Here is a 15,075-nt window from a genome sequence, read left to right as displayed (position 1 = left end):
TTTAAACATCAAGCCCAACTTGCTGTTAAATCATGCAACTGAAGATAAGTAGGCCTAATAGAAAGTGAGATAAAGCAGATTGTTGTAGCATAAACAAATGCTGCATTCTTGCAAAAGCATAAATGGGCTTTGTGGGCCAAGGTAGTGGGTGTATTGCTCTAGCTATGCATTAATGCATTTATGCATGCGGGTCAGAGCAAAGTGTGGGTGATCAATTGGTGATCATGCTTTTTTTTTAGTATCTTGTGCTTTTGTGTAGGCCTATATGCAGCAAAATGTAAAGCTTCTGGACAGTGTAAGTTAGGATTCAGTAAATTTGAAATACTGAAAGAGAAATTGTATTATATTAGGCTAGTTAACCCTAAACTTGAAAGGACTTCACAAAGTCAAAACGTTTAAGAAGACCAATTGTTCATGCACCACTAGATTCCATTTTATGCATAATGAAAAATAGCTTATTAATGTCTCTCTTGGCTCTGTTGCTGGGGCCCTTAAGAGCTTGTGTCTAAATGCTCCTCTACAGACACTTTAGCCAGTCCCACTTGATTTGATTGAATATAAAGTGAGGTTGATTTTCCTCCAGCGGAGCCACTAATCTCTAATAATATAATGGATGTCGGCTGTGGGAAAATCATGGAGCTGGATTTTAAACATCAGACATTTAAGAGCCTGGTTGTCTCACAAAATATCCATCTTATTTAGCATCACTTAGAGTGAGTAACTGTGTTCCATTTATGGCACTTATGGGAAATAATGTAATCATTTATAAGGGGGATCAAATCAGTTGTGCATTACAGAGTGCATTACTTGGAATTTGCCGTGTAATTGTTATATTGAGTCCTCAAGATGTTCTTGGACTGCTGGTGCTCTGCTGTTGTCACTTTTGCATCTGCTCTCTCCAGTTCTCTGAATTTCTGTGAGAACATACCACTCTGACGAAAGCACTTGTAATACATGGAAACTGTAAACAACTTGCTCCATGGAGCGCTGTGTGCTTTCAGTTGTATCCTGCCATCTTGTGGAAATGATCAATCAGCACACTGTTCATATCCATATGAAGCTGCATTTAATCAAACAGTCAGATCACGTTTTCCTCTGTGTTTTAAGCATTTGATTTATGATAATAAATATATAAAGCCATTTAAAGGGATCATTATTTATCATATTTATTATAGGATAATGCTATTTTTTTCTTATTTACCCTATTCATTCATTCATTCATTCATCCTATCCATCCATTTCAGGATTTATTTGTATTAAGCATAAGTTTTTTTCCCCCTGTTTCTGGGTGGTTAAAATAAATGTGTATGCAACATGTGCAGTAAACATGTTTAAAGGAAATACATTACATATTATTTCATTTCATATAGGAGAATCTATTTATTTATTTATTTATTTTGCTTGCTTGCTTGAGCATTTTAGTTTTGGGAGATAAAATAAATTATGTAAACAAACCAGTAGAGGTGTTTAAAGGGATAACATTACTTTTCTATCATTTGATTTAGTGAGCATCTTTATTCTATTCTGTGAAACAATGCGAAACAAAGGTGATCTAAGTTGATCACGTTTCTTTATACATTTCCAATTAAAAGTTTACTTTTACTTTACATTTTTAACTTAAGCAAGCAACCTTGTAATGCTTTAAGCGACCTTGAGATTTGTGCAAAGGCTTTATAAAAACAAAGCAATTTCTTAAGTGCAGTTACTTGTTGAACATTTGTAAACTTTCACTTATGTTTTCGCCCTATTTTGACTTCTCCTTCAGTGGAAATTCAACATAGTATTCATACTTAAAATTAAGTGTAATTTCTTTGCACTCTTTGGTTCACTCAGATAACAGCTACTGAATGACAGTGAAATTTCCGCTATTGTAATTCTAGCGCACAATGATGGTGCTGGAACCCACTGAATATCAATGGCACTAGGCAATCCTGTCGTCACTGTGACGCTGCTCCAATCAGAGGACGCGAATGAAGACGCGCTCCAGTTGCTGGGTGTAAAGTGAATGACGATGCTCTGTGGATGATGTTTGTAGTCGTCAGATGTCTTTGAGTAACGTTACAGAGAAGATGTCAAGAGCAGAGGCACAGATGAGTCACCGGACAACTCTGAAGACAAGGTATGCATTGTTTTCTATGCATGTTGTGCATGCTAAGAATTCGATGTTATTGTTATGTTATTGTTATGTTCATTACGCACAAGCAATATTTAAATTGCTCAACGCGTCCTAAATTGTCTTATAACAAGTAAAACATATGCATAATACAGCAGCTTTATATTGAATAATAGAAATTCAAAAACATTCTAAGCACGTTTATGTCAGAAGTATGATTAACTCTGTTGACAGAGTCACTGTAAACTGTACTCACTAAGAGCAGACAGATTAACTCCCTGTAACTGTGTTGCATGATGAAATTAATTAATTCTATGTGCAATTTTTCTGTCTTTTATATTGGCAATTTATCCTATTTTTATATGTGTTTAGCTTTTTTTAAGTCATATTAATTCTGTCCAAATGTACTCTTTTCTATTACTTTTAGATGTGTTTATGTGTGTATAATCCATTCTTTTATTACCAAAGCACTGTAAAAAACTGTTTACTCAGCTACGGTCTTTCCTTAGAGCAAATCAAATTTTTTAAACTTTAAGCCTCTCCATCAGAGTCTGCTTTATTATAGGTCTATAATGATACTTTGTTAGTGACTGACTCTGGTGACTCTTATCCTAATTCTGTTAGACTTGACCTGTCCTGATACAGGTGATGAAAAATTCATAAAATTCTTCTATCTCGACTAGAATATTTTGTGGGCAACTAGGGAACTGTTATTAGCTGGTTCAAATCATATTTAACAAATAGAAGTTACTCTGTTAGATTGGGTAATATTTCTTCATCGCCTGCTTTACTTTCCTGTGGAGTGCCGCAGAGTTCTATTCTCGCACCCATACTTTTTGCTTTGTATTTATTCCATAGGCTCTATTTACAGAAAAAAAGCATAATGTAACATTTAACTGCTATGCAGGTGATACCCAAAATTATTTACCTTTATTTATTTATGTGATGATGAATTGAAAATGTGTTTCTCTCAAAACTTCTTATTTCTGAATGAATCAAAAACCGAAGTTATAGTCTTTGGCCGCAGTGAAAATTCAGGGACCAGAAGTATCGATCAGGACTACTTTGCTCCTTTTACTTCTTCCTGTATCAAGAACCTAGGCATGTTCTGGGATCAGAGTCTCAAATTTGATAACCAAATAAATGCGGTTATTAGTTCTTGGGGTTTTTTTGGTTTGGTTTTTTTAGCTACATCTTTTCTCTCTGAGAAAACTTTAGAGATTGCTATCCATGAACTTAGCTACATCTTCTTTTCTCTCTGAAAAACTTTAGAGATTGCTATCCATGAACTCATTGCATCTCGCTTGGACTACTGCAACACCCATTTAGGCATTTCTAAATCTTCCATTGCTCATCTCCAATTAGTACAAAACACAGCTGCTAAATTCTTCAAAGGACAATGTAAATTTGATCACGTTACTCCAATTTTGAAATTCTGGTTTATCATGTTTGATAAACAATTATAATGTTTTCTTACAAAAAAACAAAACAATATCATTTCATTATTTAAAAAAGCTTTGCATAAATATTTTTTTTAATATTGAGAGGCTCATTTCCTTTTATTCTAACCGATCTGAAAATAAAGTTATATATGAAATATGTGCTATTCTATATATCCGTGTATGCATGTAAAAAGTTAAAATATTAATATATTTCCTTTCATTATAATTTTTCCCCTTTAATTAGCTTTTAGTAAACTAATCCATCATGAGTGCCCAAGTGGAGGCAGATGTCCGCACCATATCTCCTGAGATGCCGGCCATGTTTGATGGCATGAAGCTGGCTGCTGTAGCCACGGTGCTGTATGTCATTGTGCGGACCCTGAACCTGAAGTGTCCCACCGCAGCACCTGACATCACCTGTCAAGACACCCCTCTCAATCGCTACCTGCTCAAGTCTTGTCCCATTCTTACCAAAGAGTGAGTGCTGCAGCCTAGAAGGATTTCTTGTCATCTTATTGCAGTCTTCTCACACATTATATAATAATACAAAATACAATAAAATGATGCAAATTTGCTGTGGAATGACTAGAAGAAATCAGGAGTACATTTTTAGTTAAATATATATTTGGATACATTAACTATTACGCCACCTGCCCATGTCTCCAGGTACATCCCTCCCTTGTTATGGGGGAAGAGTGGACATCTCCAGACTGCTCTTTATGGGAAGATGGGAAGGGTAAAGTCCCCTAAACCTTGTGGGCTGCGTAAGTACCTGTCTATGCCAGATGGAGCCACTGCCACCTTTGACCTGTTTGAGCCACAAGGCGTCCACAGTACAAGAGGTGAGCCTGGGTTTTTCAATAGCAAAGGGATTTTTGACCCCAAAGGGGAAATCTTGATCTAAAATATACACAGAGCTATCATATGGTTTACTCGAAAATAATCTTTTTATGCTGCATTCTTGCATTTTTAGACCTTGACAGCTTGTTATTTTCATCCACTTATGGTGTTTATGATTAAGAGGATTCCTCTGGAGAGGCAAAGGTGTTGCTCGTACTTTCACTAGTGTTTATCTGCATCTGTCCCATCACAGAAGACCTCACCATGGTGATCTGTCCTGGGATCGGTAACCATAGTGAGAAGCATTATATACGGACCTTTGTGGATTATTCACAGAAACAAGGCTACAGGTGCGCCGTGCTCAACCATCTTGGAGCACTACCAAACATCGAGCTGACTTCCCCAAGGATGTTCACCTATGGTAAGCCACGCTTGGCAAGCATGTTTGTTTGTTATGAAACAAGCAAATTTATATATATACTGTATGTAATTATTACAAAAAATGGAAATTGTGTGAGTAGGTATATATATATATATATATATATATATATATATATATATATATATATATATATATATATATATATATTAATTCAGCTTTGATAATTTATTTCTAAATCACAGAAATAAATTCGATTTTAAAATCTAGTTATTTTAAATAGTAAAAATATGTCACTATATTACTGATTTTGCTGTATTTTGGATCAAATAAATGCAGGCTTGGTGAGCAGAAGAGACTTCTCAAAAAAGAAACATTAAACATCTTGCCGTCCAAAAACGTTTGACTGGTAGTTTATATATGTGTGTATATTAACAATGACAAATTAAATCATATAAATTCTTTAGAATTTGAAATGATACTTCAAATAAACGCATCTTTCTATAGAAAATGTACAGCAATCACTTATTTCTGTTATGTTTAACTATGGTTTATTAACTATGCAATACTGTGTTAAAGGTTGTACCTGGGAGTTTTCAGCCATGGTGGGCTACATTAAACGCACATTCCCACAAACTCAGCTCATTGTGGTGGGCTTCAGTCTGGGAGGGAACATCGCCTGCAAGTACCTGGGTGAGAGTCCAGCCAATCAGGAGCGAGTGCTGTGCTGCGTCAGCATCTGCCAAGGATATAGTGCTTTGAGGTGAGAAATAATTTTTTACTTTAGGGTTAGGGTTAGGTTAGGCACTTGATATAAAATTTATATCAAGTGCATATGTAATTTTGGTTTTATTTTATGTGTTTGTCTTTAGGGCTCAGGAGACATTTCTACAGTGGGATCAGTGCAGGAGACTATACAACTTCCTCATGGCGGACAACATGAAAAAAATCATTCTATCTCACAGGTTAGTCCTTATTTATGTGATCTATCTGACTCTGATTGATCAGTGATAATGGCCACTAAACTGCATGACTGACACTTATTCCTGGCAACCAATTCCTTTATATTCCTAACTATCCCTTGTGAAACTGAGTCAAGTAAATCTGTCCTGTAGGGCAAGTTTATTTGGTATGAGCTCTAGCAATATGGAGGCTGCCGACCTCAGCCATCTGTATACAGCCACTTCCCTCATGCAGATTGATGACAACATTATGAGGTACTTTAAAAGCTTTCAAAGGACACTTCTGACTGCATTTTATATTCCCAAGATGATTCTTTTCAAAATGTATGTCTCTATTAGGAAGTTTCATGGACACAACTCCCTAAAGGAGTACTATGAGAAGGAAAGCTGTGTGCGTTATATTCACAATGTAAGTAACTTTGTTGATCGCCAGTTTTATTAAGTCATGTTGTTCTTCTGAAAACCATAATCGCATATGTCTCTCATATCAGATCAGCGTTCCTCTCCTCTTGATGAACTCTTCAGATGATCCATTAGTCCATCAGTCACTGCTGAAGATACCTCGCACACTAGCAGGTATTTATAGATTAGATAGACACTATTCTGTCTAATTCTTTCCATTTTTATCCATCTTTAGCCAGAGGAGTTGATGGATGTGTCAAGTGGCTTGTAGCAAGCAAAAAATAAATCATTAAATATAAAGGACCTACCAAAGTGAGTGTAAAAAAAAAAAGAAAAAAGGTCACGCGTCTTCAACACGTATGGCCTAATAGTGCTTTTAGGCGTCCATTAGAATTCTCAGCACTGCTGTGTTTCTAAGATCCTGCATTGGACACCTGTGCTGAATTTTTCAGTGCCATCTGATCTTTCCTCTGTGATTATTTATCAGATTACTGCCATCAGCTTCTTCCTTCAGCCTCAGGTGAAAGATCCAAGAGAACCCCATTAACAAGCCTAACTATCTCACGCTAAGGAAACATGTGACACCTAATCTTCTTGAGCTTCAACAGACGTTAAAAGTTGATGCATTTTTAAAGTGGCCACGACAGAAGACTTTGCAGCCTCTGTTATTTAGTTTTCTAAGTGTATGTCTATTTGATATTTAATGCTCTTAATTAATAATAAAAATAAAGTGCATTTATAATAAGATTGAGAACCGATTCTTATTCTGGTTCAGTTATCAATAAAATAGGTCGATGTGTATTAAATACCTTTTTAAAGTACTCTGACAAAATTTCCTACACTACAGTTGCACAATCTGAATCTACATCGTGTGCAGGATGTGCAGTCCGATTCTCAAATGACATCATGTCGCATAAACTGCTTTTTTTTTTTTTGTGAATCAAAAGCATATTCCTCTACCAGTATAGTCTGATTTCTGAATGAATGCTTCTCATAAGTTGCTTCTTTTTAGTGACTCAAAGGCATAATGCACAATCAGTGTAGTCTGATTTCTAAATGAATGCCTCTTGCGAGTCTGCTTTCTTTTAGTGAGTCAAAAGTATCTTTCACAACCAAAGTAGTCTGATTTCTAAACGAATGTTTCTCGTGAGTCACTTCTTTTTAGTGACTCAAAGGCATAATGTCCAGTTTCTGAAAGAAATAATTTTATGAGTCAGTTCTTTTTGTTGAATCAAAAACATACAGAACGACCAGTGTAGTTCGATTTCTGAATGAATGACTGAATTGATTCTTTGTAGTGAAAAACACAAAAAAATGGGATCTCGCTTAGAGAGACCAATCCACTTCAGGTGTAAACTAAACGAGTCTATGCACATTGATATGTGATGATTGCATCCAGTCTCCTTAAAATATTCAGTACAGCGCAGCAAGTGTAGTCCAATTCCTAAAATAATGACTCTTATGAGTCAGTACTTAGTTAATCAAAAACATACATCTAGAATGAATGGCTTCCTAAAGACATTAAAATAGCTTTCAATGTGTACCTAAAATAAGAATAAATCTGTATTGTTTCCCCACAGAAAAGAAGCAAAATGTGATCTTCGCTCTGACACTACATGGAGGTCATCTCGGCTTCTTTGAAGGCTCTGTTCTTTTCCCTCAGCCTCTTTCCTGGATGGACAAAGTCATAGTCAGTTATGCCAATGCTATCTGTCAATGGGAGAAACACAGGCCACAGTGCCAGCAGGCAAAATAATGCCTTGTGCAACACTCAGCATAACACTTGATGGTGTTCTCGTCTTCTCTGACTTGAGGTTAGATGATGGTTTCTAAAAGTCTGACTCACTAGACCTTGCTCTGACCTTCAAGCAGGAATTTGAGAGAAAGTGTAATAAATTACACTTACCATAAGTTGAGTCAGATGTCAATGGCGTATCACTACAAAGCCTGGCAAACTGTGCAGAGGTATTCATAAAATGTTTATGAAAAAGGTTATAGTGAACCTTGTGGAAAAACACATACTTGGTAAGAGAAGATGGTAAAGAGGTGTAGACTAATAACTGTTGTAACTATCACTAAGTTCACCAGATGTCATTTACATCCATTTTTCTATACTATGATGTCAGCAAATCTCGAATAATAATTCATCAAATCACCTTTGTGAGATGTTAAATTTTTGATTAGTTTAGAAATTGTTAATATTTAGTGATGAAAGTTCAATAGAATTTGAACATTTCCACTTACATTTGCTTTTGTATAGTGTGTCAGGTTGCCTTATGTTTTATTGACACTTTATTCCATGCTACTTTTAATTGTATCTTTTTATTTATGCTTCAGGGCCACAGTTATTTTCATTAAAAATGTATTTAATAAATAGTTTCCTGTAGATGGAAGTGCTAACACTTGAAGCAATGATCTGACAATGTCTCCCATTTATTGTTGTCATTCTCTGTTGTTATACAAGACAAACATGGCAGATTATTTACTTTTAATGTAATATTAAATCGAAATAAGAACAATGACAGTGTTTTAATGCACTCTAGGAGTAGATTAGCTCTCTCACTTATCACGTCTTGAATTTTCCTTAAATGATAACCATTTAAAATCCCCTCTTGACAGTAGCTAACAACTGGAATCAGACAATATCTAATCTTAACATGTTTATTTTTATTTGAATAGTCTGACTACTTTTATTTTATTTCAATTTATATTAATCAGTATATATATATATATATATATATTATTATTATTTTTTTTTGCACCAAGTATATCCAACCAAGTAGTGCTCCATACTCCAATCCAGTAGGTGGCGGACAATGCACCTTTAGTTGGTTTGCCAACCGCCATTAAAACAACAGAAGAAGGTGTGTTGTGTTCAGAGGTCTGGTGGATACACAGCTGATAGTCCTATTGAATAGACTGTTAGAATTTGTGTTATGGCAAGAAAAAAGCAGCTAAGTACAGAAAAACGAGTGGCTATCATTACTTTAAAAAATGAAGGTCAGTCAGTCCGAAAAATTGGGAAGACTTTGAAAGTGTCCCCAAGTGCAGTCACAAAAACCATCAAGCGCTACAAAGAAACTGGCTCATATGCGGACCGCTCCAGGAAAGGCAGACCAAGAGTCACCTCTGCTGTGGAGGATAATTTCATCCGAGTCACCAGCCTCAGAAACCGCAGGTTAACAGCAGCTCAGATTAGAGACCAGGTCAATGACACACGGAGTTCTAGCAGAAGACACATCTCTAGAACAACTGTTAAGAGGAGACTGTGTGAATCAGGCCTTCATGGTAGAATATCTGCTAGGAAACCACTGCTAAAGAAAGACAACAAGCAGAAGAGACTTGTTTGGGCTAAAGAACAGAAGAAATGGACATTAGACCATTGGAAATCTGCTTTGGTCTGATGAGTCCAAATTTGAGATATTTGGTTCCAACCATCGTGTCTTTTATGCGCCGCAGAAAAAGGTGAACGGATGGACTCTACATGTCTGGTTCCCACCGTGAAGCATGGAGGAAGAGGTGTGATGGTGCTTTGGTGTTGACACTGTTGGGGATTTATTCAAAATTGAATGCATACTGAACCAGCATGGCTACCACAGCATCTTGCAGCGGCATGCTATTCCATCCGGTTTGTGTTTAGTTGGACCATCATCAAGAGAATGGCAAGAGTGTGCAAAGCAGTAGGCTAATCCAAGCAAAATGTGGCTACTTTGAAGAACCTAGAATATGACCTATTTTCAGTTGTTTCACACTTTTTTGTTATGTAAGTTATGTAAATTCCACATGTGTTTATTCATAGTTTTGATGCCTTCAGTGTGAATCTACAATTTTCATAGTCATGAAAATAAAGAAAACTCTTTGAATGAGAAGGTGTTTCTTGGTCTGTACAATATATATATATATATATATATATATATATATATATATATATATGCATATTAACTATAATAATATATACTATATTTAACTTGTTTTATTTGCAAACACCATATAAAATGAACAGAAAACTGACTTTGTCTAAATGTTAAGCTTCATTTTTAATGACATCAGTTTCGAGTCTTTTTGTATCCAATTTGTGGAAACTGCTATCATTTGTACATCTTATTTTCTAGAAATAGACAGATTTAGCACTCAAGTACAATGTTGGACATTCCAAAATGTTTTTATTTGTTTTCTTTCACAGGGAAAATACATGATAATGTAATAAAGTGTGCACTTGATTTATAATGAAAATTTGATGTACTCGCTTTAACATTCTATAGAAAGTTTGCCATTCAAAACATAATATATTCTTATAGTTATGACTGGGTTGTGTATTTTTCCATTCTTGCTTGATAAGAGAAACAACAGAGATGTCTGGACTCTGTCATCTCTCATCTGTTTCAAAAGAATATCTATTTTTGGGGTTAAATCTGAAGATGGGGCCCTGTCTGAGATTAGTAAGGAATGTCAAGCACTCCAATAGAACGCTGAGTCACAGGGAACTAACTGATCGTATCTGTTTCCTTCCTCTTTAATGACATCTGGACACTTTTCCAGTAAGTTGGCTGTATGGTATGGGAAAAAGTTTCTAGGCTCACTTTCAGAAAACAAAAACACGTTCGATCAATCGTTAATACAATAAAACTAAAATAACACACAGTAGCTTTCTTGTCCGGCAACAGATTAAAAGTGCTTAGTCGAAAAGTTTTGCTGCTGTGGCCTTGCCGTCATATTTGGCACCATTCCCATTGAAGTCTGAAGGTAGGATTTCAGCATCGAACTCCTTGAAGTAGTTCTCCAGCTCATCACCATGAACAAACACCTTCAAAGACACAGAAAGTCAAAACCACTTTCTCATCCATCATAAATATTTTTTCCACAAATACTGTCCAACACAATTTACCCTTTCCAACAGTTTGCTCTTCATCAGGGGTTTGACCACATTGTAGGTGGTGGTGAAGTACCAGGGCTGGTGGATAAAGTGCACAGCTTTGAAACGTGCTGGGAAAGAGTCCTGCCAAACACAAGAAACAGCAAATATTAAGATGTGGAAAGATTAATATTAATGTAATAGATTAATAGACTACAAACTAAAGAATCTTCCAATGCTGCAAAATCAGTCATGGTATGGTGTCATATTACTGCCACTTGGTGGTGTGAATGCAGCAATATATAAAACTATTGCACCTGCAACATGTCCACCATTTTCTTCAGCTCTGTAGGCTTGATGCCAGAAGCTTGCTGCATTGTGAAACCTTTAAAGTTTTCGATGATGCAAAACCCGTTGATCTGAGTCTCTTCATTTTCCAGAAGCTTCTCCAGGATCACACAATAGGCTCTGAGGATCTGGATCATACACGTGACACATTTTGGGGGTATTTTAATGCAGCCATGCGGATTAAAAGTATACATTTCTTCAAGAAATGGACCTTAACATCTTTGATCGGTAGAGTATATTTTTTTATTAACACAATAAAAAAAATAGAAACTTACTACTAGTTTAGCCTATTATCATTAAAAAAAAAAAAAATCACCTCATCAAAAGTGATCTCCTCATAATCCCAGTTCTCAATGTTGAAGAGCAGCACCACACGGCCGTATTTATCTCTGCTGGACAGGATCCCTGGGTAACCGGCCTCAATGGTGCTGCGGACAGCCTCTGGGGTCAAGTTTTCAAAGAGTTCAGGGTAATCCCGCCTGAAGCGCACATAACCTTCAGGACAATAAAACCAATAGTAGCGTCTCAGGACGAGCAGCATTCTGGTGGTAGCAACTGTAAAAAACTGGCAAAACTATTTACCCTTCATAAGCTCATAGGCCCTGTTAACTTCATATTTTCTGGCACGGATGAACCTCACCAGCACGATATCGGGTTTGTCCCCAAAAGTGTCCAGAACACCTTTAGCGAGGTCGTCTCCAGAATCCGCCTTCTCTTTAATAATACCTCTGAGCTCCTTTACGGCTGACTCTCGCTTCTCATCGGTCTCATTTAGCTCATCTTTAGCCTACAACAGCATCACAATATGAAATATTCATAAAAATACAATTATTTATTTGTAAAGTAGCAGTTTTTTTAGACCACCCGAATGTGCAGTGAAGACTTGCTAATTTAGGCTTACCGGATTTTTTTCTTTTTTTCTCAAAAAATATTGTGCCAAACTTGCCACAGTGATGCTATAGATGGCTGCTAGGTTATTACTAGGATGTTTATTTTGTGTGGTCACTATGTGGTTAAATAAGCTAAATCAAAGAAGTAGCAGTGCGTATATTGGGATGGCTGTGATTCGGAAATCACAACGTGCCAATATACAGCAATATTGTACTGCTACAAGTGTGATATTGCATTTATACAACAGTTCAATGGCATGAGTGTGTAGTCTTTAAAAACCTTCTTTTGTGCAGAACTACTTCCTTTACTGCTGACAAACTCATAAAAACATTTCTCTTGTTGTCATCTTATGTAATGTCAATGTGAGTTCTGTATTCACTAGAATATTACACTCCTCTCAGCCAATCAGATTCGAGGACCAGAAAGAAGTGTTGTATAATACTTAACAATAGCAATGCTTCACTAACTTAATTTTAAATTCACTATAGTAAATTCATATTTAGACAGCTAAAATCTGCATTGTTTAATCTAAATGTGTATATTTTATACTTTCTAAAGACTTGCTCACACCTTCTGCACCGTGTGGTCGGGTATTTGTGCACAGGGTCCGAACACCGGCCCGTGATCTTTGACTGTGAGGTGCTCCAGCTTAGCCCTGAGGGCCTGCTCCTCCTCGGACACCATCCGGAATGTTCCACTCTATGAAAAGTTATGGAGAAAGACTTATGAAAAGATCCTAATCCTGAGTTTGAGCAAACACTTTAGTTCAGTAGCCCGAATCAATGGAAGCTAGTGTGGGCCGGTGCTAAGCTCACTCACATGAACTGCGTAAAGCCTAGTAAACCCGGTCTGAGAATGGGGATAAGCTGCTAATGTACGTAGCTCTATCCCTAAACACTAAGATCCGCCTTGTTCTTAAAATATTTGTTCACCAAATGAGTAATGGTTTGGAGGAACCTGGGTGAGATCACATGTTGGTGACATAACGGGTTCTTAAGACTTCAATAGGAAATACTTTGTGTCACTGATGGAAACCGTTGTAAAGGTTTTTTCTCATTCTTATATAATTTAGTCTATAAGCAAATGCAACACTGAATGTGGTTTTACTGTTAATAAAGGTGAAAAATGTACTTACAACAACAGCCATTGCTTCAAATGCTCAGTGCAACTTTCTGTGAAAAGAGAATGATCACAAGGAAAATGCTTCGACTCCAACAAAAAATACTTTTTATGACATACAGGCATGAGACATTATACAAGCTTAATGGTTTGCTAAAACTTTTTATCATAATAAATATACTTAGTATTAAAGTCTTATTCTTATTAGGTTGATGAACCAATGTTATCTGTTAATTTTAATTCAAAACAGGTTGTCTAAATATTAATTTAATTAGAAACAATCACTGAAAGCAGGGATTTTAAAACACATTTTGATGCTCAGGTCCCAAATGATAATAATTTCCCTTATTTTATTTAATAAAATGTTATATGCATAAAAACCCAATTACACTGTTTGACAAAGAAAAATCAAGCATAATATAATAAAGAAAACATGTAGTTTTAGAAATGAAATATGTGTATATATATATATATATATATATATATATATATATATATATAATCTTTTAAATGTAATAATATAAAAATGTATTATTTATATATTATTTTTATATTTTTAAAGATTATTTTCTTCATTTGTAATCAATATTCTAATCAACAAGTATGGTTTCTGACTGTGATATTCAGTCTGTAAGATTTTATCTTCTTTAACCGACTTAAGGAAGTTTTGATATTTGTACTAGAAAATAACACTAAAATACTAAGATATAACTGAAAAGAAATATTACCAATACAATTGTTATAAGGCCAATTTAATAACAATAAAACAGAAAAAAAAAAATAAGCATGTTTAAAACCTTGTTAATATGTTAACTTTGACGTTTTCTAGTAAAAAAATAAATAAATTGTGGACTCTCAAGAAACACTTTGCATCCACCTGGGAGTCCCCGAAGTCCAATTTTAAAAGCAGATTACCAAAGGGTAATCTGAGACATAATTGTAAAACTGGGACATTTCTTGCTATATCACAGGCATTCCAGCAGGGCTGTTATATGATAGTCTCCATAAGTCTGACATGATGAGGTGAAAATTGCACCAACTGCAAAAGCTGAAAGTGACAAAATCTCCCAGATTACTTTAATTCAATCTACCTCATTACAACCACCAACACTTTAAAAGAATAGAGAATTAACCATCATCATCATTCATATTTTAAAAGTTTCCAAAACTTGGGCAACGTACATTCTTAATGATATAACAAATCCCACGCTCTATCCTAGGAAACAACACTTACCTGACACAATGCGGTGCTGCTTAAGCCACCAGAACTGAGTGAGGTGAGGAGCAGCGGGCTGCAATAATTTGTAGTGTGACCTGTGATGGATTAACAGCGTCATATGGATTATGCAGAACAGATTTGATGTTAATCAGCCAAAAACATTGAGAAAAAGAGCAAAGAGAACATTGACCAATAGCCCTCAGCCAATAGCATTGTGACTTTAATCAAGAGTAACCTTCCCTGAACCTAAACACATTGTATAATTAAAAAAAAATGGGGCGTTTATGAGAAAGACTGTGTCAGACATATGAGTTGTTAACAATATTAGAGGTTAAATGTGAGGGAGGGTTTAGCAATCCACTGACCAATAAGATTTGACTGGATTCCAGCACCAATGAAAAATATGTGCTGGCAATGTGAATGGTTTCTGGAAATAGACCTTGAACACAAAGCCTTGTTAAAATGTCAATATGGACATTTTCATAAGAATTATGTGAAAAAATAATGC

At 35.8% G+C, this 15,075-nt stretch overlaps 2 protein-coding genes across 3 annotated transcripts; one reads left to right on the top strand and one right to left on the bottom strand.

Moving 5' to 3' along the window:
• Positions 1-2,008: 2,008 nt before the first annotated feature.
• Positions 2,009-8,594, top strand: abhd2b (abhydrolase domain containing 2, acylglycerol lipase b). Of its 2 annotated transcripts, none has more exons than XM_026202534.1 (10): positions 2,009-2,119; positions 3,800-4,032; positions 4,222-4,397; positions 4,652-4,816; positions 5,354-5,537; positions 5,647-5,739; positions 5,890-5,991; positions 6,076-6,145; positions 6,228-6,312; positions 7,719-8,594. In XM_026202534.1, the coding sequence occupies exons 2-10, from the start codon at positions 3,821-3,823 to the stop codon at positions 7,892-7,894; spliced, it is 1,263 nt and encodes a 420-aa protein (XP_026058319.1). In that variant the 5' UTR covers positions 2,009-2,119; positions 3,800-3,820; the 3' UTR covers positions 7,895-8,594. The 2 variants fall into 2 exon arrangements, with proteins under 2 accessions (XP_026058319.1, XP_026058318.1); XM_026202533.1 differs by having other exon boundaries at positions 4,649-4,816; positions 7,719-8,593.
• Positions 8,595-10,281: 1,687 nt separating this feature from the next.
• LOC113043282 (retinaldehyde-binding protein 1-like) lies at positions 10,282-14,716 on the bottom strand. Its single transcript, XM_026202532.1, has 8 exons — positions 14,583-14,716; positions 13,365-13,401; positions 12,800-12,928; positions 11,921-12,125; positions 11,655-11,833; positions 11,308-11,466; positions 11,024-11,134; positions 10,282-10,942 (listed from the first exon to the last, which is right to left on the bottom strand). The coding sequence occupies exons 2-8, from the start codon at positions 13,374-13,376 to the stop codon at positions 10,814-10,816; spliced, it is 924 nt and encodes a 307-aa protein (XP_026058317.1). The 5' UTR covers positions 13,377-13,401; positions 14,583-14,716; the 3' UTR covers positions 10,282-10,813.
• Positions 14,717-15,075: the final 359 nt, after the last annotated feature.

This window comes from Carassius auratus, chromosome 25 (assembly GCF_003368295.1).
Source record: "Carassius auratus strain Wakin chromosome 25, ASM336829v1, whole genome shotgun sequence".
Lineage (NCBI taxonomy): Eukaryota > Metazoa > Chordata > Actinopteri > Cypriniformes > Cyprinidae > Carassius > Carassius auratus.
The sequence above is the reverse complement of the archived record's forward strand: the minus strand, read 5'-3'. Positions and strand labels throughout refer to the sequence as shown.